Here is a 24,219-nt window from a genome sequence, read left to right on the forward strand (position 1 = left end):
CCTTGCAGGATGTGACCAGACCAGTATGGACTTGCTGGGGGTAAGCTTAGGGGCCTGAGGCCTGAGAGAATAGTTTCAGTAGTTGCACACCCCGGGTCCACTACTGGCTGGGTTGGTCAGATAAAGGAGTATATCGTCGGCGTACAAGGCGATGCGTTCCTCACGTCAGGTGGGCCAAGCCCATCTGCTGATTAGCAGGTCTTCCCTTATGATTTTCGCCAGCAGTTCGATCGCTAGGGCAAAAAGAAGCGGGGATAATGGGAGCCTGAACTACCCCGTTCACCTGTACGCAGGCTGTCGGGTTGGAATAAAGGAGCCGCACCAGCCCCTGATACCTAAGGCCAATCCCTGCTTTTATGAGCACCTAGGAGAGATACGGTCAGTCAACCGTATCAAATGCTTTTTCAAAGTCTATGAGAAGCAGCTCCGGGTGTGGTCCCAAAGAACGACGGTGGGCCAATGCTGTATGAAGCCGCCGAAGGCAGTGCCCGCTGCTTCTGGTCGGCATGAATCCACATTGGTTTGGGTGGATTAGGAAGGGTAGCACCCTCTTCAACCTAGTAGCCAGTATTGGGAGAGAATTTTTATTTTGGTATTAAGGAGCGAAATGGGGCGGTAGGCCGTGCAGGATATTGAGGATGGATGGAACTTCAGAATCACTACAATAGTGACCTGATCGAGGTGCGAAGGGAAGTTTCCTGTCTGCTCAGCTTCCGCATACAGGTTCAACCACTGTGGGGCTAAAAGGTCACCGCACTTACTATAGAGCTCCGCCGGGAACCCATCCGGGCCTGGGGTCTTACCCAGGGTCAGTGCTGAGATAGCCTCTCTAATTTCCTGCAGCGATATGGGTCCATCAACGTCCTTTTTCCCTGCGGCTGAGATGCTGGGGGAGGGACACATCTCACAACAGTGGGGCCTCCCGTTTGATTGGGGTTGCAGACGCTCTGCATAAAGCCCTGCATAGTAAGCAGCAAAGCCCTGGGTGATCGAGTGGGGCGTCTTGCAAGAGCTGCTCGTGTTGTCAATGATTTCGGGGACAATTTTACTTATGGGGTCGGTACGCCAGCCAGTGCAGTAGCTTACCATTTTTGTCACCCCACCTGTATACTCGAGCTGTCGAGGCACGCCACATGTGCTTTGCAGATTCGAGGGTGAGATGACTGATTTCCTCCTTAATTAGTACCAAACTGCCTGGTAGCGGACGCATGATTGGTGGGAGAGAGTTGCATGTCCAGAAGTAGCGCCTGTGTCTCAAGGCTCGTTACTTGCTGGTTCCTCATGCGCTCTTGCACCTGGATAAGATGTCTGGCATGCCCTCGGAGGCTGGCCTTGCAGGTGGCCCATATTGTGCCCGATGATTGCACAAAACCAATATTGTGCGCAAAGTAGTGGTTGAGTTCCTCTCTCAAGGCTTGGATATAGGCGGTGTCCTGGAGGTACCAAGAGTTCAGCCGCCACAGGGGGTGTTGGGCCTTGCCAGTGTCGTCTATCTGCACAAGAAGTGGTGCATGAGCAGAGATCCCATGTGAAAGTATCTCTGCGCTTGTGACCCGGAGGACATCTGGAGCTGGCATGAAAAGGAGGTCTGTTCTCCCGCAGATGTGTGTTTGTGTGTCTACTGCCGTGTTCTGGGGTGCCAAACCTGCCACACATCACAAAGACCCATCCCATTTGCCAAGCGGTGTAGTTGTTTGGCTCGGGCGTTCCGACTTACTGATGGCGTACCAGTGGAGTCTGCCTCTGGGTTCATGACAGCATTAAAGTCACCCCCTAGGAGTGTCAAGCCTGGGGGGAGTTGATCTACAACCTCCTTGAGGGTCTCCAGGAATCATTTGAGTGCACCAGGTGGGTGTACACACTCAGAAGAATAACCGACTTGCCACTTAGTGTGCCAGACATGGGGACATATCGCCCTTGCGGGTCTAGCTTAGTTGCGGTGATCACTAAGGGTAATGAACGGTGCAATAGGTTCGCCACTCCCCTAGAGCCTCTAGAGAAGCGTGCGTGGTACACCCTGTTGTAGCCACCTCCCGAGAGCATAGGGCAACGAGTGCCCAGTAAGTGTGTTTCCTGGAGCAACACTATAGAGGGGGCAAAGCGACGAACTGTGCCAAAAACCGAAGAGCGCTTAATCTTGTCTAGGAGTCCATTGACATTCCAGGACAGGACCTTTTTAAGGAGTCCCAAAGTGTACGGGGGAACAGTGTTTGAATGCATTTAGGACTTTGTGTGTGTCAATTTACCCAAGGGAAGAGGTCTGTAGGTAGGAATCCCCCTCTAAGAGGGTCATGTGTATGATGTAGATCTAGGAGTATGATGTGACCACCTGAAAGAAAAGTGTTAATACATATGAAACACAACTGTAACATGACTTTAAAGCATACTTCCTCAAACCCCCACCAACTGCCCTCACCCCATAGTTCCATCCCTGAAGCATCTGTCTCCCAAAAAAAGTGTCTGTACTAGGTGTGGAGTGGTGGACCCCTCCATATAGTCTGAGTTTTACAATAAGGCCCCATCCTGCTTCTATTACTGGCCATGAAATCTCCTTCTCAGTTCCTCAAGGCTCACAGGGAGCAACTTTTGTTTTGTACTTCATACTAGAGAGGGAGTTTGGCTAAGGCGGTCATCTACTTGACACACCAAGTCGTGTCCTTTCTCCGATTGAGCGGTCGCGACTGGCTCTGACTGAGCCAAGGGTCTCATGGGGTTCAGTCTCTGATATCCTGGTCTCTTCACTTTGTTTCCTGCGGCTGGACCGCATGCGCCCTCGCTTACGCCTCAGACCCAGTGAGTCATCGAGTCTGAACGTTGGAGAACCCCCCGCCCCCCCAGATGAGGGGAAGGGGTCCTCTTATGGCAACTTGGTGCTCTTCAGTGAGCCAGTTCCAGGCAGTTTCTGGTGTGTCAAAACAAAGGATTTGCCGTTGAAGAGGACCTTGAGGCGCACAGGGAACGGCAGCATATATGACAGTTGCATCACTCTGAGTTTCTGCTTGTCCGCTTCAGACGAACGGCGCTTGTTCTGCATCTCCCGCATGTAATACGGAAATATAAGGATTTTATGGTTCTCCCACCGGAGTTCAGTCTGCATTCTTGCTTCCCCGAGGATGGCATCTCGGTCCTTGAAATGTAGAACCCTGGCTATTATTGGCCTCCTTCGCCCCCTCCTTATGGAGGTTTGGGAGCCAGTTATCTGTGGGCACGCTCAACCGTAAACCATGGGACAGCTTTTGTGCCAGTAGCCAGGTTCGGAGTCACTTCTCTAAGAACTCAGCGGCCTGGTTCTTTTACGGGGAATCCTACAAGGCGCAAATTATTGCGCCAGGAGCGGTTTTCTGCATCTTCAGCTCTGTGGTGGAGTTCGCCTCTGAGTGTCAGTAGCTGGTCTACCTTGGATTTAAGGTCAATTATTTCATGTTCAATTGTTGAGACATGGTCTTCTGCCTCTTTAATACAGCCTACTGCTGTCCAGAGGTCTTGCCGAAGTAGGCCCACATCTTTGCGCACTTTGCTGATTTTGTTCTCAGCAGCTTGTCGTGAGGACTGAATCGCCTGGAGGATGGTGTCCAGTCCTTCCACCGCTGGGTTCCCAGGTGTCGAGGCACTGTTCCCCTGGGGGTTCGATTGGGTGGCATACTGGTCAATGCACTGCTGGGATGCCAGTGGTTGGTTGAGTTTGTCCTTCCCCATGGCGGGACTGGAGTGGGGGCCCAGGAGCACATACGCCTCCCTATCCCTGTTACTTCGACGCAGAGTATACCAGTTATTGTCTGGGGGGGTATGAGCTGAGCGCTGGCCCTGTTCATTTATCTCCTTGGCACCTAAGTTGTACCCTAGTCCAAGAGGTCTCCCAGGGACAATCGATAAAAATGGGAAAGGGGGGAAGTGGGGGGGACCCGGGCGCCCCCTAGGTGGGGGCCCTCACCATCTCCCCCCCTCTCTCTTGTTGACTACACTGAGGGTCCTCCCGCGCCACAGCACTCCCCGTGGTCACTTGTTTACTGCTGGTTGTGTGTCAGGATCTGTCAGCAGGTTAACTGGGCCCTCATGGGTTCCCTTGTACCGTGGCACCGGGGGCACGACCTACAGTCTCACCTCAGGCCACACCTTCACTGCACTTTTCGCACACGCTTCCTCATCCGGGTTGTCCAGCCAGTTTATTCTTCTTGGGGGGTTTCCTCTTGTGCCATCACCTCTGCGCACACCCTTGGGTCCCCGCTGCGCCCTTTCTCCAGCCCACGCCACGTGCCCATTCACCAGTCCGAGCAAGCGGCACATCAGGCCCGGGGGGGGGGACTTTGTGGGCCCAGTTCCATCCAGTGCTGCTGTGGTGCCACACTCAAGGTTAGCATAGGTGTCCTCCCGGCCCCTACCTTCGGTTGGATTGCACACTGTGGGCACTCAGGCCCTTTCAGCCCCCTTGCGCGGTTAGGCTCTTGCTCCGGGGGTCCACCTGTCTCCTGGTCTTGGGATTCCCAGCAGCCGCCCCTCTGAGTCAGGTGCCAGTCGCTGGAGTCTGCCACAGCCCGGGCCTATCTCGCTTCTCCGCCCAGACCCCAGTCGCGTCCCTGCTTTCTGCGTGTTGGGCAGAGCATACGGCCCGGGCCTCTGCTTTGCCGATTTCCTCCTTGCGGGGGTCCTCCTCAGCTGGTCCTCCCCTCCGGTTTATCACCTCCACCAGGCCTGTTTGTAGCTTCAGCTTCCTCTTGCGCAGCCAGAGCCACCCACGTGAAGTGCTCTGCTTCACTCTCTGCCCCTGCCTGGGCTCCCTTGTCCGGGCGCTTCTGTGGTCCTCTGGGCCCTGCAGATATTTCAGTCGCCGCAGTTCCTTTACCTCATCGGGGGGCACGATCCCAGCAGATGCAATTTTAAGTGCAGGATATTGGAACTTCTGCTGGTGGATGACGGAGGGGTCCGGAGCACTCTGAGTGCAACCCTCACCTTGATGCCCAAAGCCACACACCCCCAAGTGGCACCATTTGACAACCAAGCAATACCTAGCCACCCACCACCCACTTTAGCCTTTCAATTAGACCAAATATGTATCCCCACCCTTTTAAATATCCCCAACACAATAAGACAATATCCAAAGTGGGACCCATCCCGCAGAGGCGACCAGAGGGACTGACTTCACCCAGCACGACATCTGGGTGGCCAGAGAGTACATTAGTGGGGTCATCTAGGCTCATCCGGACGGATCAGCATCAAACATTCATGTTTTCATGACCGGTCCAGGAAAGACTGCATAGCAGCCAGGTGCTCGCTTTATAGGGACACCAGTAGTGCCCCTTCACCCAAACCCCACCCTCCCACCCCATGCAGAGTAGTTAGTAGGCCAGCATATCAAGGGGAGAACAGTGATTTACAGTGTCATAGCCAAGGCAAGCCGTGCCCCCGTCTGTTAATAGAGATACAGTGCAATTAATCCGTGTTTTTGAGACGTGCTTCCTCGTGTTCCGCATCCTCCCCGGATTTATCAGTCTTCAGCAGGATAATCTTGACAAATTTGGTAACTTTTTTAGGGTCTGTGATGATTAATGTTTTGCCAGTGAAAATAACACGCAGCTTTGCAGGGTATAGGAGTGCATACTTAGCGTCCATGCACTGTAGGGCTCTTTTTACTGGCAAGAAGTCTCTGTGCTCTGATTGTACGGACAAGGTGAAGTCTGGAAAGATTGAAAAGTCAGATCCCGCATATCCTTGACTTGGGAACATTGCAACAGATCTAAGTAGCACAATAACATCATCTGTGTCATTTAACACAATAATGACTCGATTGGAGCCATTTCGAACAGCCCACTCAATGTGGCACAACACGAAAGTCAGCTTCTTCCAATTTGCTGTTAAATTCTTGAACAATATGGCCAGTGACTTTTTGAATATATCTCTGCAGGCACCAACTTCTCACTGACAATCATTCCACTTGCAATAATTGGAAATTGTGTTCACTGAAGCACCAGCAGTGTTTTGGCGAGTTAACATCTCCAAGTTCATCTTGTTCGATGTTGATGACCAGCATTTATCAAGTTGCACAGATATAGGTGTCAAATTTTTGATGCAGGTAAGGTCAATTGTTCCACTTATAGACAAATATTCGTCTGATTCTCTCACATTGACAGATACTTCAAGATAACTGTCAAAGACAATGTGCAGTTCTTGCAAGGAGCACACTGGCTTTGATATTAGTAAAACAGTCTGAACGAACTCTCCGAAGTTTTGCATGGGGGAAGTCTTGACCATTCGCAGTTGTGACATATAGTCCACAACAACAGCAGTTTTCAATGAAGACACCTTTTTGGATTGAAATCCTTCAGGTGAGTCTTGTAAGAGTTTGTGCTTCACTGGTTTAGTTGCAGCAGCTCCAGCAAATAATGCCTTTGTTGGAAGATCGTGCAACAGAATATCCTTGATAAATTCACCCCTTTCTTTTGCTACAACCATCTCTCTATGGGCTTGCGAAAGTTGTTTCATTGTAACATGTTTTGTAGTGGCTGGTTGGACGAAACTCTTACTATGGCAATTAAAGGGTGGAAGGTCAGCTTTAGTGATTGTCAAACAGCCTTTTCTCTTTCAATACAAATCTCTCCCCTTCAGTTCTGCATATAGTTTTAACCCATTGTCCAGAACATCTAGTAGACGGCCCTTCATAACATTATCCACATATTGTTTGGTCACAAAGTTGTGTTGTCGCACCGGTTCAGTCATTTCAAAGGGTTTCCTTGCTGCTGCATGAAATGAAGTAGGCTGTCAACATTTTTATTAACACGTTCCCCTCTCTCCCCCACAAGTTATTGATGAGGAACAGTTTCACGGTGGTCCATTAATTTTTAATCTGTAATCTCTGAAAACACTGCAAATAGAAAGGACTTTATAGTAAACTAGCTGCCATCGAGCAACATATTCACTTTAACATGTCTGGCCAACAGTTACCTTGAAAATCTCTGGATCATCTGTTCCAGTTTCAATCTGGAGCCACAGCATTGAACCTTCCCTCTCTGTCTTTCACCACAAAATGTCTGTAGAGGTATAATTCTTTCCACCTCTAGCTTCTTCACTCTTTCCCAATACCAGGAACCATATCTCAGGTAGTTTATGCAATCCATTTTTCAAAACACAGTAGTCAGTGACTTCACATTCTTCATGTGCAGCTCCCAATCACCTTCTCAATAAGCATTTATCAAGTTTTTCACTAGATCTGTCATGTGTAAAACTTTTCCCCAGTACTTGCAAAGTTCTGATTTTTCTTCACATTCTTTGACAAACTCTACAAACTTGGTTTTCTCATTTTGAATTGAGTGTCTTGAACATTGCCTGGCTCCGCATTATGTCTTTTCAATGAAGTGCACCCTTCTGAGACAAGATGTGAAGAACTAATTTGTCATTCTTGTTCCAGAAAGCATTTCAACGCAATGTTTCTATAGCCTCAGATATGATGAGCATACCCTGTAACGAACAAACATAATTAGTTCCGCTCAGTACTGACTGGACAGTTTTGCTTCCAATGATTTCAGCCTCAATTAGTGAATTGTCTATGCCACATCGACTGAGATACCTTCCTGCACACCACACCACAACACAACTTGTGTCATGTGGAAAACGCCTATCATTGTTTAAAGATCATCAAATGCTATTGGATTGCTTATAAAAATATCAGCTACCATATGGAAAACACCTTCATGGCAGAATAGGCTAGTCTTCAAGCTGAGCGCGCACATTTAGGATTTTTTTTTAGAGCTGTGTTTACTGTTGCCTAGTTTGTGACTGGAGATGGTATTACTGGTAAAAACCTAACATTCTTCAGTAGGATGGTATTCTGCTACTAAAGAGCATGAAGTCCAGCCCACGGAGGAACTGTTTTTTCTTCATCCTTCACTCTGCACTGAATAAGAGATATGATAAATTCAGTTAAATTACCTTTGCGGACTGCAGTATTAGGTAGAGGAAGATCCACGTTCTCAGACTCTTTGGAACTTTCTGGTAGATTGGGACGTGTTGATGGCTTGTAGTGATTTTGCACACTTTGGCAAGGCAGGTGGGCTTTAAGTTTGCAGCTTTATTTGTTTATGCCTACAGCTGACACAGCTTTTTCCCAGCAGCTACTACATTGGTACAGTCTTGAAAAAGCACCATGGCAGTATTGTGTGTGCTGGATGTTTAGACCAAGAAGAGCTGTCTTCAAAATCAAAATTATCAAGAGCAGCAATTGTGAATCCTTTCCTAGTAAAGTGACTTGGAAGTGGTGTGCTGTCAAATTCACAGGATTTTACACCATGAGCTGCTAACAAGTTCCTGCTCCGTACTATGTCATTATAATTTGCTGATACACCAGTGCCATTCATTGAAGTGATTAGCTCGCTACTTTTGCACTTGTTATACATTGCATGGACATTCATCATGTGTAGCTGAGTTTTCTTTTTGCCAAGATGTAATTCATAAAACATGATTTGGAAAGACAGTACGTTTGCACAACATAAGCTTTTCGTTTAGTGGGATGGTCTTCCACTTAATTGCTTATATCTTCAAAGCCATCATCAATGTTGTCAGCTTCTGTTCCGAAATCAAGAACTTTAGTTTGTAGCGGTTTTGCTTTACTGATATTGAATAATGATGTAAAAATGTTAAGACAACATCAGGTATTCTTGTTGACTCCCATGATTTGCTCTCTGGTGCATCACAAATTTGTCATTAAGTCCAAAATCTAAATCTTTCAGGACATTTCTTAAAATGGCTCCTTCTGATGTTACTGCATCCTATGATCTTATTTTGGCAGCACGAACTTCGGGAGTCACATCTGCTGAGAACACCATACGTGGCTCATTCGTTTTGCTAGACTGACCAAAACAAATTCTCACCAGAAAATTCTTAAGTTCATTATTATGGTTCATTACAGTTTCATCAATGTTGACCATTATTTCTCTGATCTCACTGAGAGTGAACCCGTAGCCAGCACTCGAGTGGCTTTAAAACTTAATTTGCTTTTACAAAGAGTGCAAACTTAACTGAAGGTTGGCGGTTACATTGCTGCTGGGAGCTCAGTGTACATTAATATTTTCAAATGTATATATGCATGCAGTTTGGGTGGGCAAAGAAATCCTCTGCAAATACATTCCCCCCGTTGTTTAGATCAGATTCTCAACTGAAAATGTAATCTTAGAAGAAACTAGCTGCAGATAAAAACATGTTTGCTCTTTGACACTCACTTACTCTGTACTTTGTTCTTTTGTCAATCCCTTTAGCCCTTATTCTGGCTAAACCACAGATAAAACAAAAGGTTGATAGATGGAGTGCTGAAACCTTTCAAACACCCCCCCCCCCCCCAGCCACAAATCTTGATTAAATCCATGTTTGTTTTGCTCACCATGCCACCACAGATAACATATTGAAGATCCTCTGATTTCTGATCAGTTGTTAAAGGTGGATGAGATGTAACCATCGATCTTCTAAGTGGATGAGCATTGGGTTTGGTTGCCATCGCTCACTCAAAAGAAAGGTTTTTTTCCTGGCTTTTTTCCCTTGTATAAGACTTGTAGCACTTGTTACAATGTTAAAATATTTGATCCTCTTCACCCATCGATTTCACGCTTTTGTGAACTTCATGTGGGGTTTACCTTTTGTGGTGACCCCTCTTCACACATACAGAATTCCTTGCATAACAGGTTGAACTATTCACTTAATGTCCTTGGTTACCACAGCAATAATATTTTGTTTTGATTTCTCTACTTTCTTTATTCTTTGAAGTTATAGAAACCTTGTTGTCAGCATTCATTTTTGGATACTACATTAGAATCTTGAACTTTGTTAATGACATCAGTATGTAAGCCATTAGCAGGATCACTGTCATTTATCTCTTTTAGCCAACTATTCGTGCTTTCCATTCCTTTAACTATCGCAACGGCTTCCCTTAAGTCTGGATTCTTTGTCAATAGTTTTTCCTGCACACGTTTACTGTTGGTACATCGCACAAACTGATCTCTGATTAAAGAATCCATGATGTCTCCAAATCCATACATCCGTGCTGACCTGCGTAATGTAGCAACAACATTTCCAAATCTTTCAGTTTTTCCTTGGATTCTTGTGAAAAATGTATCCCTCTCTAAGACAATATTTATCCTGGATTCAAAATGTTTACCTAACATAACTACAGACATTTCATAAATGTCTCATGGTTCTCCATCCTCTCATCCTATAATTATTGTTTCAAACTGTCATAAATATTTCTACCCTCCACACCTAGATTATGTAAGAGAACTCCTTGTTTTCTGGCAGCTGAAAACTTTTCCCAACCCAATAGCCAACAAGTATAACTCAAAAATATGTTTCCATCGCTTCCAAGGCAAAACCGGTTCTCCCTTCTCTGGCAAGAAGGTGGGTTGCTGAGACATGTTGCCTGCTGCCATTTTAAATAAGTCTGTGTAGTTGCTGAAATATACTGAACACAAGGTACCCTAACCAATGTTTTGTAGACACAAGTATTTTCTGTGTTTCCCTCCGGTTCCATTTTATATTACATATATTTCCTGTATTAATTTCAGGGTTACCCTCCTGAAATACTTGTCGGTAAAGCTTTAGAAATTATGTCTGTTAATAAATAATGCATGTATTCCTTGTATCCCTTCAAAAATTCCACCACCTTGAAATTATGGTTGTCTATTGCACCGCAGTATTCAATAGTTTATTGCTGCTCCCCAAATAGACTTGGAGGAAACGTCTTATACATAGGTCACGCACAGCAGAAGATGCATGCTACTGTTGCTCCATGTGACTGCAACATTTAGAGAGGTAAGGTTTTGGCAGGCTGAACGCGGTAAGAGTCAAAAAATAAGATTCCTTTAGCCGTGTGGCTTGCTTATAGCCCGTGGCAATGCTCCATAAAACTCTGGAAAGGTTCTGTGATTAATATGGCGCACGAGGCAATGCCCCATTGCTGCACATGGAGAGCTGTAAGCGGCTGAGACAGTTGAAACCCCAAGACACTGATAGCCCACAACAATACCCTACCTCAAAGTCTATAAAGTTTGGCATATAGTCACCGCGTGCCAGCACTCCATTGCGCAGCAGTATACCACAAGAAAAGTCAATGTAATGTAGATACTGCTAGTGCGCACTCCTCAGTAGCCTTGTTCAGCTCAAACAACACATGGTAACAGTTCCATAAAAGAAAAAGGAGAAGTTGCATGTATTAGCGGAGTGTACCAGTGACTCACGGTGGGAAGGATGCTCAGTAGTTGTCTTCTTTACACACTGATGGTATACCGTTTGCAATGCCTTCACTTATGCTTTGTCCATAGGAAGGTGAAGATGCAGTCCTTTGTGTATCATCCGTGGGTTCTGGTAAGCAGAGGTTGGTGGCAGTACCTGTCTCCTCCCAGGCAAATTGTCGCCAGTGTTCTAGGTAAACTCCATATGCAGTTAAGTTAGAAGTAGTTTATTGCAGAACCACCTACCAAAGCAGGCAGCCTCCATGAATGTATTAGTAACTGACTCATCATAGAACCTTGGGCTCCTAGAATTCTCTGTTACACACACAGGTACTATAACCATAACACTAAGCAAAAGCAAGTCATAACAGCGTGCCGTTTGGCCTCTCCTTTCATGGACCTTGTTTTGTCAACCTCAGGATTAACTTGTCCTCTATGTACATATGGAAATTGTAGTTCCCACAAAATGGAGACTAGTATAAAGAGGCCTTGTTTATTGATTGAACTGGGACAATGTTCAATTTTTGGGGAATATCACTGCTAAACTCTCAGCTGGCGAAGTAGCTTAGCAATCAGATAGAATCTGTTTGCTAGATTAACCAGGTTAGCAGGGAGCTGCTGACTAGTGGCAGTAAGTATTGTAGGCGCTCTATTACTAAACACGCCCTGAAAGTTAGCTTTCAATTAAAAGATCATATAGGATTCCAAGACCGGTACAAGAAGTCATGCCAATCTATCATTTTCTAGTCGTCTGACACGAGTGCAGGAGTCCCAGTAATCCTATCAGCAGTAAGCAAGTTTCCTGTACATAATGAGTTTCTTTTGACTGAAGTAAAGGACTACGGATAAGTTATTTAATTCCATTCATTTGTGCTCTTTAAGATGCCAAAGAGAATCCGTATGGGGATGATGACAACAAGAGTCCCTTTCCACTACAGCCCAACGCCAAGCGAAGTTATGCTCAGAATGTGACAGTTTGGATCAAGCCAAGCGGCCTACAGGTAAGCACTGCCCTTGATCTTGCATAAGTCAAGGTCAGCTTCTTATTTCGGTGCATCTCTCCATGAGCAATATATTCATTCCGCCATGCACTTGTCAAGTCCAAGCAGATAGGGTGAGACTGAAGTGAAGGCACAGGATCTCTAAGATGCTTGATTATTAGACTAGTGTAATGCGGTACCTTGGCGCAGTGCTGTGCACAGAAAAATGCAAGTTTTAGTAATTTTACAATTTCCCTTCAGGAGGCTGAGTGTATATCGCTCAGTTGTCATCTGCTGTGTAGGGTACGTGATTGGCATTGAAGATGGTAAGATAGCACAGAAGCATGATTACCTTCTGGAAAGGAATTTCAGTCTCATCACCTGCAGATCACAGACTCGAATTCCATCAGTTTCACCTTCTACTAGCATCCCTTCAGTGTCAATAAAGTGGGAGTATTGTTGAGTGTAGCAATGCTAACATTTGTTTTATTCTTTCTTGAAGACTTGCTTGATGTATTTGAAAAGATGAATTAATTTAGTGTTTCAACTAATTATTGCTACCAACAAACATTGGACTGTGTTGTAACTGTAGGCGATAGAAATACAACCATACAGATTTGTAGATGATTGGTGCGCAGCTGTCCCAGTTATCCTGTTCCAACCCTCTCAAACACGTTTCAGTATTGTCACAAGGCCTTTCTTCCTCCTGCAGACAGATGTACAGAAGATTTTAAGAAATGCAAGAAAACTTCCGGAGAAGACGCAGACTTTCTACAAGGTATGTGATGAGGATGGTTCCTGGAGCATTCTGGCAGTATGTCAGTTTGTGCGTGTTTGGTCTGTGCTGATGTCGTCAAAGGCTGCAACCGGACTTCCAGTTCACGCACTTTGCTGCATGATGCTTTCTCTGCTTTCACCTACTATCTCTTGGAGTGAAAGATGCCAGCCCCCTGCATCCCATTCCCGCTGGTGTCCTTTCTTTCTGTTGCTCCTGACAAACGGCAAGATGTAAGATGGGAGGTATAGATCTCTCTCTTGAGAACTGCAAAGTGTTTGAGTTTGTATGGTATCGCCAGTAGAACTGTAAGGCATATTCTTTAAGCTGCCTGACCACGCCTTGTCAAAAGTGGTAAGCCAACAAAAATGTCTAGACTGCTCTGTTTAATGATGTTGTATCAAACAACGGACGGTATTGTAGTTTGATTTATATAGCATTTCATACCCCTTGGGGCACCAAAGCACATTGACGCCTACATAACCCACTGCTTAATGAAATTTAGTAAAGTGCATGATGAGAAGTGGTTTGCTCTTATTGTGTTGCTCTTCTTATGCGGTGAACGGAGTGAAGGGGAATGGGAGCTCGCTGCACATGTGAATGCACCTACCATCCTTGCGTGAGATTGGTTGAAATACACAGGGCAAAGTAATATTTTTGGCGAATCTCTCAACATCTCAGAAATGTCCCAAGGCCATATGACAAACAAAAACATTGATACATAATTTGTAGAAAGGTATTCATTTCATAACTGCAATAACCATAGAGATGCTTAAGGGAAAGTACTTGTGTATGTGTAGCAGGGTGGGGGAAGGGGTCTATGCTTATGTCCTTAGTCAAGCAGGTGCTCATGCGACGTTTGCAGGGTTCAACCACAATACTTGCTCTCTAATACCACTCTGTGAAGACACTGTAGAAAAAAACTGTATATAACATTTAAAAGTATGGGTCTGCCCTCATATTCACAGTAATGTATGCTTCTGTAGGGAGCCTGCTTTGGCAGTATGACTACAGAACCACGGAGTCACTGTAAGCTCTTTTCCCATTTGGTATATCACAAAGATGACTTTTGTTCTGATGGTCTGAATAGTGATCAGAACAAAGGCTTAGTGTCCCAGCCATACTCCTGGTTCATACTGAGCCTTGCTATTAAAAGCTGAGGATCTTATTTGGCACCTGTATCTTCACTGACATCCACCCACCCACCCACCACGTATTTCTGAATTAGGGAAATGGGGTTTCGAGCAGAGCCTCCTCATCTGTTTCATTAATAAAGAAGAATGCATGTAGTGGGACTGCAGTGTTTTTGAGTCAGCAGTGGATGGAGATTAACAAAATGGCACACAATTGAGTGGTCATTAAGTAATTGCTACCAGGATTGGAGTGAGTTTGGAGCGAGGGAGGGAGAGCTTTCAAAAAACACAATTGTGACTAGGTTAATAGACTAAAAATGTAAGTAGGCGGAATGACGCTGACGCCATAAGTGATCTCACTATTTAGAACAAGCAGTAGTGGTGAGGTGACTTGGAGGCCACCATCATTTGAACAAGAGAATGGATTTGAATTGGGAGTTTTGTGAGGATAACGTCATGGTTGACTAGTCTATTCTGATACATCTGATGCACAAGCTAATAGTTGCTCCCATCTTGCTCTCTCTCTGCAGGAACTCAATCGCATGCGGAAGGCTGCTCTAGCGTTCGGATTTCTGGACCTTTTGAAAGGTGTGGCAGATATGCTTGAAAGAGAGTGCACGCTTCTGCCTGAAACTGCCCACCCCGACGCTGCATTCCAGCTCACACATGCTGCTCAACAGCTGAAAATCACCAGCACTGGGACTTCGGAGTATGCCACCTACGACCACAATATCACTCCCCTGCAGACAGACTTCTCTGGCAGCAGTGCCGAGAGGATGTGAATTGCCCTAGTAGAACATTATTGCAGTAACTTGTGTTCTGTTTTTTTAAATTCTGGAAATAAAATCCTCTCCATTTTTTCCACGAGGAGACACACCGAAGAAGCCTGCAGCTTCCTTAGAGACTTTAGCCAACACGTTAAAATCCGACTTAAGGGACAACATGTAAACACAACCAGAAACGTTCCTCATGAAGATTGTTTAGGCAAAGCTACGCCTTAGGACCAATGAGGAAATTCTGTATAAAGAGTGCGAACTGAAAAACTACATGGATCTGCTTGGACTAATTCCTCCTACCACATTGCACAATAGTTTGAGGAATTGTGACCTTTTTCTATGAGAACTGTTTTATCCATGGCATCAATGGACGTCCTTCCTTTGACTAGCACCAAAATTTTAAAATGGATAGTTTCACTTTTTCTTTATTATTTGCAAAGTTTTCAAATTAAACATGTTTTGTACTACTGCACTTGTACACCAAAAATTAAATTTGATTCTTGGTCTGTGTCGCCTCAAACAAAAGCAACAAAAGCTATAGCTGACAGCAAACAGCCACAAACTGATGTCTTTTAGTGCTGTGATGCTTGGTGGCAACAGGTTATATTTTTCCATTAAGTAGCATTTCCCGTCATGCGGGTGAAGGCCATTGTCTATTTGTAGGTGACTACTGTACAGTTTCAGTCCAGGTTGAGAGAAATTTTTGGAGTCCTTGGTTCCGCACATGGTGTCCACTGGTAACATTGCAGAATGAGTACATTCTCCGCTGGTCTACATACAGGTGTTCCTTTATCAGTAAATAGCAGCTCTGGGTGTAAGATCAAACAGGAAATGTCAAGGGAGCTCTTTGATCGTAAGTTATTTACAGAGACTGGCCAATTGTGTAACTGAGTGCCTTTCACATAATTCCCCTTCTTTCCAGCACACAGATGCAACTCTGTTTTAAAGCAGTATTTCTCTCAGTACAGATTATCTGGTGAAATCTAATCCGGATTGAGTAGTCTCTTTTTTGTAACCCACTGAGATTTGCATCCTTTTGATAGCAGTTTTTAGAGTCTTTTTCTGTTTTCTGTTCAAACGTTTTTCACAGATACAAGGCACAGCTTTATTGTGGGTTATTTCTTTGGGTTATCCTTATAGAAATTAACCTGAAAGTTTAGAGCCCTTGCTGCTTGCCGTAACAGTCTTTCACACAATTTGCGTGCTCTTGTTGGTAAGATAATACATTGTTATATCCATTTTTTAAATTGTATTGTTCCTCATACAAAAGATTCACCATTCCGATCAGCCAGAATACACTAGTTTATTTTATTGTTCCTTATACAAAAGATTAACAATTTCTGTCAGCCAGATTACACTTGTCCAAAATAAATCCATCTGTTTTGCTAGGGTGACATGCATAGATTCGCCTCCTAATGTTTTTATAGAATTAGGTAAAGTTAAAGGCAGGCTGTGTGGTCACATTTTATGCAATATGAAACAATGCAGTTAGTTGTGTTTCGATTTATTGTGTCGAGGCTAAGGCCTCTATGACTTTGTGTTTATCTTTCTCTTAAGGAAGAACGACTAAATGTTGGTTAACACCCTTTAAATGATATAACACTGTTATGTAGTGAAACAACCCTGTTACATATAGACCACATATTCCACGGGGACTTCTCTTCTTTGGTATCTTTTCCAGCCCTGTGCTCAGGGCCCTAACTGAGGTGTAGTGGGTTTACTTGGCAGTGAGTTTTTTTTTGGCAGTCCCCTAAGTAGATACTAATGTTTAAGACTGGTCAAGTAGGCCAGTGCCCAACCCCATTTGAGGGGGGGGGGGCACATGGCAAGCATAGGCTACTGAACCACAACTGTGGCGGTTGGGGTTGTTTGTCCCTGGGATTTGTCCTGCTGTGGCTCTGACTCAGAACTCAAGCAGTCAAACAGACAAAATATTCTGTGTCCAGGCTGCTGCCTGTCCTTTTAAAAAGAGAAGTGTTTTAATTGCACAAAATGGAAGATCAGCTACAGGGTTCTACAAATCACTGCATTGTTGCTCTAGCCAAGTTCTACAGAAATCTCACACCCATATTATAGCAGCAATGAAAAAGATCATGGTAGGAATCGTGCACGTGTTAGCTCGCAATTGTACTATTTTCAGTAACCTAAAGGTCAACTTGTATCGTATCTGGATCACAAAGAGTTCTTAATGCCAATCATTATTCTCTCTAAAATTCAGAATTCTTCTGAGTACAAGTCAGTCTCCCAGATTTTAAATTCACACCTTGTGTTGCCTGTTTGTTTGGATGTGGTAAGCACATGGGTTGGTGGTACAACCTTCGCAGTCGTACAAAAAGGGTCTCGTTGAGCGATGCTACATTGCGGGCAATGGCTTTGCCTCTTACTTCTTGAAGCTAGATGCAGAACTGCATGGCAGGCCTTTGTAGTGGTCACTTGTCTTCAACAGTTGTGGCCGTCATTCACCATGGAGGTAATGATGCAGTGTTCTCAGGTATCACACGACTCACAGCATATCAAGGGCAGTGGCAGAAGAGGTCCCTCTGGTCATGTCTCGGTGATACTGGATGGCACTGTCACTGCTGCATATACGTAGACCTTTTGCGTTGGGCCCGTAGGCACTGCACTCCATCAAAACCAAAGGAAAATGTCTGTACGCTACTGGAATCCAAAAATGGGTTGCTGCCATTAGCATTTCATGTCAACATCCCTGGATATGGACAGGAGGCTTGGTGCACCCCTCCAGGTCACAGAACCGGGTATTGACTTAAGAATCATAGGAAGGCCTAGGCCTGTTTGTACACACACTATTCTAGCTGGCCAAAAGAAAAGTCAGGATACCTGTTTCACGTTCAGTTGTATCACTCGGAACACCCTGCCCTGCAGGGAATATTCCAAAAGAGGACCAAAGCAGTGGTCTATTTTATGGATGAATTGATAGAGGGAAAAGGAGGTGGGGTGTAATTGGGTTCTGGATCAAAAATGAAGAGCTAAGGGTTTGGTTGCTTTTTGGGCAGTCTGTACACAAAATGCTAGTAAACTGCTATGCGCCCAATAACGGAAACATAATGTAAGTCAGAGTCTGTGTTGTGGTGTTCTGCAGATTTCATGAGTCATTCATACCCTCCTGAAAACAAAGCAAAACTTAAAACAAAAGACAAATGTAATGTTCCAACATCAATACAAGATTGGCGAGGATATAGATGGGAGAAGATTGCACAGCATGTGAAACTACAACTCCTTTAGATCAAACTGACTGTTACTGGTAAGTAACCTTTAATGTTTTCCTTAAGCGTCTCGTTCCCCTTGAATACTTACAGTAAACATTAAACGGCTGAAATGTTGAGCCAAGAAAGCTTTGTTTAATCCAGAACTTTGCAGTCGCTGCCCTGCGATTATCTATTTGCACAAGACCATCCTCGAACTGCGCCACTCTGACCTAACCCCTGGTGTCACACACCCTCAAAAAATGTATATCCTAGGAACCAGTTCCAATACTTTTACATTTTTTTGCTGCACTTCGTCCACTGCTGTGCATAGGTGTGGTACATTTGGGAGAAGAGATAACCAAGAGTTGTCTTAATTGGTGGGTTTAACTTGAAGTGGTGGTGTGTTATCCAGCAGTAGATGGTTTTGAAAGCCTGGGTCAAGCCAATAACACTGTGAGGGTTAGACAGTTTCAAAAAGAGCTAAAGGTCATCAGCATAGAAAGGGTCGGAGATGATGGAAGGTTTCAGAAGAGAGCCGAGGGCCTCCATGCGCACTTTAGAGGATCCGCGATAGCATTGAGACGTGTGGTACTCCATGCTGGAGAGGTACGTTTTTGGAGAGGGAATTTCAGATTTGTATGCATTGATGTATGTAGCCTAAATATAACGTGAACCACCGAATCCTTTAGTCCCTTTCTTTCATTAACAATCTTAAATTGAGTGGCATGGTTTACTATCACAAATGCTGCAGACAAGTCTAAGAGGATGTATGCCTTGTTAGTATAATATACAGAGTGTGTTGCTAATAATTAATAGAATTATACTCTAAGTGCTACAACACAGCCGACCTGGCAGGCATCTAACATTTTATCTTTGACTGTGAACAGCTTGAGCTGGTTGGCTACGCAGATTTCCAGGACTTTAGACAAGAAGGGTAAGGTAGACACAGGTCAAAATGATTCATGTATTTTGGGATTTGAGTCAGTCTTCTTTTTTGTCACTTGGAACACCCTGTGTTTAGGCACACCTTGCAAGAGTGAGGTATCTATCAGGTTAATAATTAAGAAAGGCATCATAAATGGATTTATGTCTTTGAACAGAGAGAGGATGGGTAGGCTGAACTCAAAGGCTAGTTTTAAGCATACTAATAGGTTTGCATAAATCAGAGGTTGAGACTTTTTTGAAAGCAGACAACCCAGCCAAAGCTTTTTGAGTTTGTACAGGGTTGGTTTGCACATTGGGTACTGGGCAAGAGAGAGAGCTCAATCTTTGAAGAATATGCATTAGTTTCAGAATGTTGCCTGGCATCTGTAACAGGCAGAGTAATAGGAGGAGAATTGGTAAACTATTCGAGGATAGCCAACTGATATTTTGTGTGCTATTCTTTGATAGAGACTTCTTGTTGCCGATTTCCTATCTGTGACCTCCCCCAAGCGTCATACTGGATCGTTTCTCATCTGCGCCAGATATGACATCACGGCTCCTATATATACGCCACCCCAGTGCGCTGATGTCAGTTCTTTTCTTTCCATGGCAGCTAGCGCTGATTCAAAGACAGCTACTCCTCAGTAATTTTTTGACTACCTTTTTTTTTTTTTTTTTTTTTTTTTACTTTTTGTTGAAGATTTTTTGTGAGTTTTCTGCTCATAGTACGTCGAGGATGTCATCAAGGAAGACTGGGTTTAAGCCCTGTGGTTCCTGTCATTGGGCGATGTCTGTGTTGGATCCACACCTCATGTGTCTTTGGTGCCTGGAGTGCAACCATGACTCGAAGTCGTGCTCCAAGTATAGGGCCATGCATCCGAAGGCTTTGATGGAGCAGTCCCTGAAGCTGATGGCAGCCCAACGCTCGACTCTGCCCAAGTCAAGTTCCCGTTCAAGCGGATGGTCCCGGGATCGATTGCAAAGTCCCCCATTGTCGTCGTCCCACTCCAGGTCGGGTAAGTTGAGGCACAAGAAGAAGTCGGAGCATTCTTTGACTTCTTCTCATCCATTGGCCAACAAGGGAGCATTGACGTTCTAGGTCTTGCTTTGCAGAGTTTGGGCCTGGACCAACTTACCTTCTCCCTGAGTTTTGGGAGCGGTGGTGACCGCTGCCCAACTATAAAAGTTTTAGGAGGCCAAAGAGTTCTGGGTGGATGATCAACTCTTTGTCGATTATGTGGCAGTGAAGAAAGGTCGGGCAGTGCAGAGGTGGACCATCTCCAGATAAGTCGTACTCTGTATTAATATTTACAACGCACTGGCCAAGAAGCAACCCCCTGAAAGCTTGTGTGCTCATTCTCTTTGAGCTACAGCTGCGACCACTGTTTTGGCATGCAGAGTTCCAGTCCTTGATATTTAAAGCGGCAACATGGCATCCTTTCATGTTTACTCATCCCTACTGCCTAGATAATCAGGTCCGTAGGGACGTTTATTTTTCCTGTTCAGTCCTGCAGGACTTTCTAGTATAATCTACATTTACAGACCCACCTTTGGGGATGGTGTTGCTTGAATATCTATTCACAGTTAAGGAATCTGCAACAAGAAGTCTCTGTCAGATGAACAAGTTACTTACCTTCGGGAATGCCTTATCTGGTAGAGACGATATCTAATTGCAGATTCCCTACTGACTCACCCATCCTCCCCACTCTGCAAACTGATTTCTAGGGGCATTGACTCCCCTAACAGGGCCTTAGTTTTGATGCACCAGTAGTTGGTGTCCTTCATGGCTCTGCGCTTATGGCCTGGAAAGTCATGAAAAGAAACTGACGTCAGTGTGCCAGGGTGGTTCCAATATAGGACGTCACCTAACGGTTCGCAAGAGTATTGCTCAGAAAATTCTCTGGATCCAGTCTGACGCCTGGGGGAAATTCACAGGTAAGGAATCTGCAACTAGATATTGTTTCTACCAGATAAGATGTTTCTGAAGGTAAGTAATGTGTTCTTTATCTCTCCTGAACTAATTTCTGTTAAAAGTTGCCTTGGGCTGTGTAGGAGGCTGGCTCTCTATGTAGTGTGCAAAGCAAGGCACACTGCAGAGAGTCTCTGCAACCACACGTTCGTTTACAGAGGAAAAACGAAACCACCTAATGCTCTAATTTTTATGATAGCTTGGTTGAGCAGTTAAGCTAACTTTGGAGAACTGCAAAGCATTTGTTTTACTCAAAGTATCAATAAATGGAGACACACAGTCAAAAGAATAAGATACCAATTTACAAAAATACTTCAGATTTTTATAACATTTTTAAGACCAAGATCATCAAAACGGGTAAGTACTTTTTAATTATGAATTTTTAAAGTTTAGAAAATGTCTCAGTTCTGTGCGTAGTTACACACCGTAGGAATCAATGGAGAAATACTTTAAAAATGCATATAAAATCAGGCAATGCGTTTACCAATGTCTCCTTTTGCAGATAGGTTGAGGTCACCGGTGGGCCCTATGGACCAGCTGGAGAAGTTCAGGCGGCTCCAACTTTCGGCGGGAGCAGCTGTAGAAGGTCACTGGAGCTGGTGCAAGGCCATTGCTGGGGACCACTTGGAAAAGCACTGCACAGGTGGACTTCAAGGTGAGTCCAGTGGGTCCCCTTGGAGTGTCGAGGTTGCAAGGAGTGGGGATCCTTAGAACACAGCTGGATCTTCAGTGCAGGGCACAGGGCGGCCGGGTGCAGAGTGAATTGGTAAGCCAGGAGCTGTGCGCAAAGGTGCCCTTGGAAGCAGGAGGTAGAGCGCTTTGAGGGTCGCTTGCAGGTTAGCAGGGACATCCTGGTGGGGAAGTCCTGGTGTTTTCTGCAGTCCCTCGACTGGGGCTTCCTTGTAGCCCTTTTCAGTCTGCAATGTTCTGTCCTTCTAGGTGTCAGACGTTGAGTGACCAGTACCTGAGGATATTGCACAGTTTGGCCACTGGAGGTAGCAGTGCCACAACACTTGGCACACTTGCAGGTTTTGTCCTCACAGGCTGTCGGTGAAATTTGGTCTGGCTGTGGCGTCCGGTTCATTGGTCAGCAGCCGGTCAGTGAACTGGACTTTACGGGTCTTTTGGTCTTGGTTGCAGGAGAGGGGTGCCTTCACACAGAAGGGAGCTCTTCTGTGATTTTCAGAAATGTGGAGGTCCTCTGGGGGTTTGTAGAGTCCGTCCAATGTTCGAGCAACCCCTCAGCGGTGATTGTCGAGTCACGGGTGATTCCAAGTCCTGGATGCAGGAGTCAGGGTTTGGAGCCTGTTTCTTGGTGCAGCACGACTTCAGTTCTTGAGCCTTGGGTCTTCTTTGTTGCTGGTCTTGTGTCCTTGGAATCTGAATCTCTGGTCTAGGGGTGCCCATAAAATACTGTATTTAGTGGGTGTTTAGGGGAGTACCTAGTAGTGACCAATGGTTCATCTACCTTAGTGTGGCTACAACCACTAAGTGACCACTTCCTGTGGGCAGAAGTCACTTCCCTACATATGATTGGCTATTTTCCTTCCATGCAAGATGGAGGAAAATGAAATGGAGGGGTTACCTTGCATGCAATACCATAGGGGAGGTGCAAGCTTGGGCTGACCACTCCTCCTGTCCTTTGTGTGCTTTCCCGCCGTTGCTCCTGCCAAAAGAAGGGGTTTGCAATGGGGGCGGCCATCTGCTGCTAGCAGCAGGCTTGGGGGTTGAGATTTAAGGGCAGTAAGCCTTTTGAAGCTCACTAGCAGGGCAGTCCATATTCCTGAGTAGGGAGGTGTGACACATCCACCCAGGAAGGGCTTTGTTCTGGGACCCAGAGAGCAGGAGCTCTCATCCCAGGTTTCCAGAATCTTGTCTGGTGGTGGCAGGCTGGTTGTGACCGGCCAGCAACCATGCTAGTGTTAGTTAGCTTTGCAGGGGTCACCTCTAAAGTGGTTCCTAGGTACATATTGCAATAAATCCAATATTGATACCAGTTTGGATTTATCATCCTGAGTTGTTTGATACCAAACAGCCCAGAGTTCAGAGTGGCCATCATGTAGTTGTGAAATTCGTAATGACAAGTGTCCAGCACATGCACTGAAAATGACTGCTCTGTTCACTTACTATGTCCTAGTTTGGCAAGGACACAGTAGGGGCCTACTGCTGCTCATGCATCTATACCCACACCTACAGTATAGTGCACCCTGTCTTAGGGCTGGAAGGCCTTCCAGAGGGTTGGCTTACCTATATCTCATGCTGTGTATAGTGGGTAGGGCACCCAGGTTGTGTGCCATGTCGAGTTTGCATTTTAGGATTGCACCAGGACACTCAGCCTGCAGTAGCAGTGCGGGGTGCCTCTGGATGCAACAGGGTGGCACAATCTTTGCTGCTGCACTCTGGGGCCTACACTTACTACCCCATGTACCTTTTACTAGAGGCTTATAGTGGCAGCTAATGGTATTGCCAATTGTGCCAATTCATCACAACAATTTTGGGAAAGAGATCTGATCAAGGGAACCTGGTTAGAATGGGCCCTGAGCACTAACACCTTTGAGGCCACATCAAATACCAGGCAACACGCAGGGGCTAACCATGACAAAAGGCCTTTTCTCACAGGCTGTTTATTTAGTTTTCTGCCATTTAGGATGTTGGTCCACAGATTAGGGCCAAAACCAAGGTGCTGTTAAGGGGATTGGTGTAGCATATAAACCTTTTGGGACCTCTCTGCATAGAGAACCAGAACCATTTGATCATATGTTGTGGTTCTTTGAAAGGGAATGGCTGTTGCCTTCTCTTGCATGAGTGGACATTATAAAGTGACCAATCTATCGGGCTGTGATTTTTCATTATTAGTACCTTGCTAAATTACCATCTTATTTACCATAGCATAGCCAAAAGCTGATAGAGGGACTTGGTATTGAAATATTAGCTTTCAAGCAGTAGCTTCTTTTCAGGTGATTAGTTTCTTATACTGAATTATTTTAACTTTAGTGCTGCTTCCTGTTGTAAAGCCTTTCCTGGATCCTCCGGTAACCCTGGGCGGTATCCGTGGTGGGGACTTTCATTTACCCACGTCTCTCTAGGCCTCAGGTCCTACTGCATAACTTCTAAATAACCAGGTACTCCCTTCATACGTTATGTGACAAGGTGTGGAATTCTGTCTTCTGTTCTAGGCTGGTGTGTCCTCTATTCTTGCCTAGTGTGTAACGTTGCGTCATGTGGAATGTGTGATGCCATTAGAGAGTTTTC

The 24,219-nt window shown here is 45.2% G+C and overlaps 1 protein-coding gene across 2 annotated transcripts in view; it reads left to right on the forward strand.

Moving 5' to 3' along the window:
- Positions 1–15,360, forward strand: part of INTS14 (integrator complex subunit 14) — a 106,643-nt gene extending 91,283 nt beyond the window's left edge. For both annotated transcript variants that reach the window (XM_069222910.1, XM_069222908.1), the window contains exons 10-12: positions 12,087–12,205; positions 12,897–12,962; positions 14,623–15,360. In XM_069222910.1, the coding sequence (XP_069079011.1) occupies positions 12,087–12,205; positions 12,897–12,962; positions 14,623–14,874 (437 nt within the window). In that variant the 3' untranslated portion in view covers positions 14,875–15,360. The remainder of the gene's footprint in view (positions 1–12,086; positions 12,206–12,896; positions 12,963–14,622) is intronic.
- Positions 15,361–24,219: the final 8,859 nt, after the last annotated feature.

The sequence above is a fragment of the Pleurodeles waltl genome, chromosome 3_1 (assembly GCF_031143425.1).
Source record: "Pleurodeles waltl isolate 20211129_DDA chromosome 3_1, aPleWal1.hap1.20221129, whole genome shotgun sequence".
NCBI lineage: Eukaryota > Metazoa > Chordata > Amphibia > Caudata > Salamandridae > Pleurodeles > Pleurodeles waltl.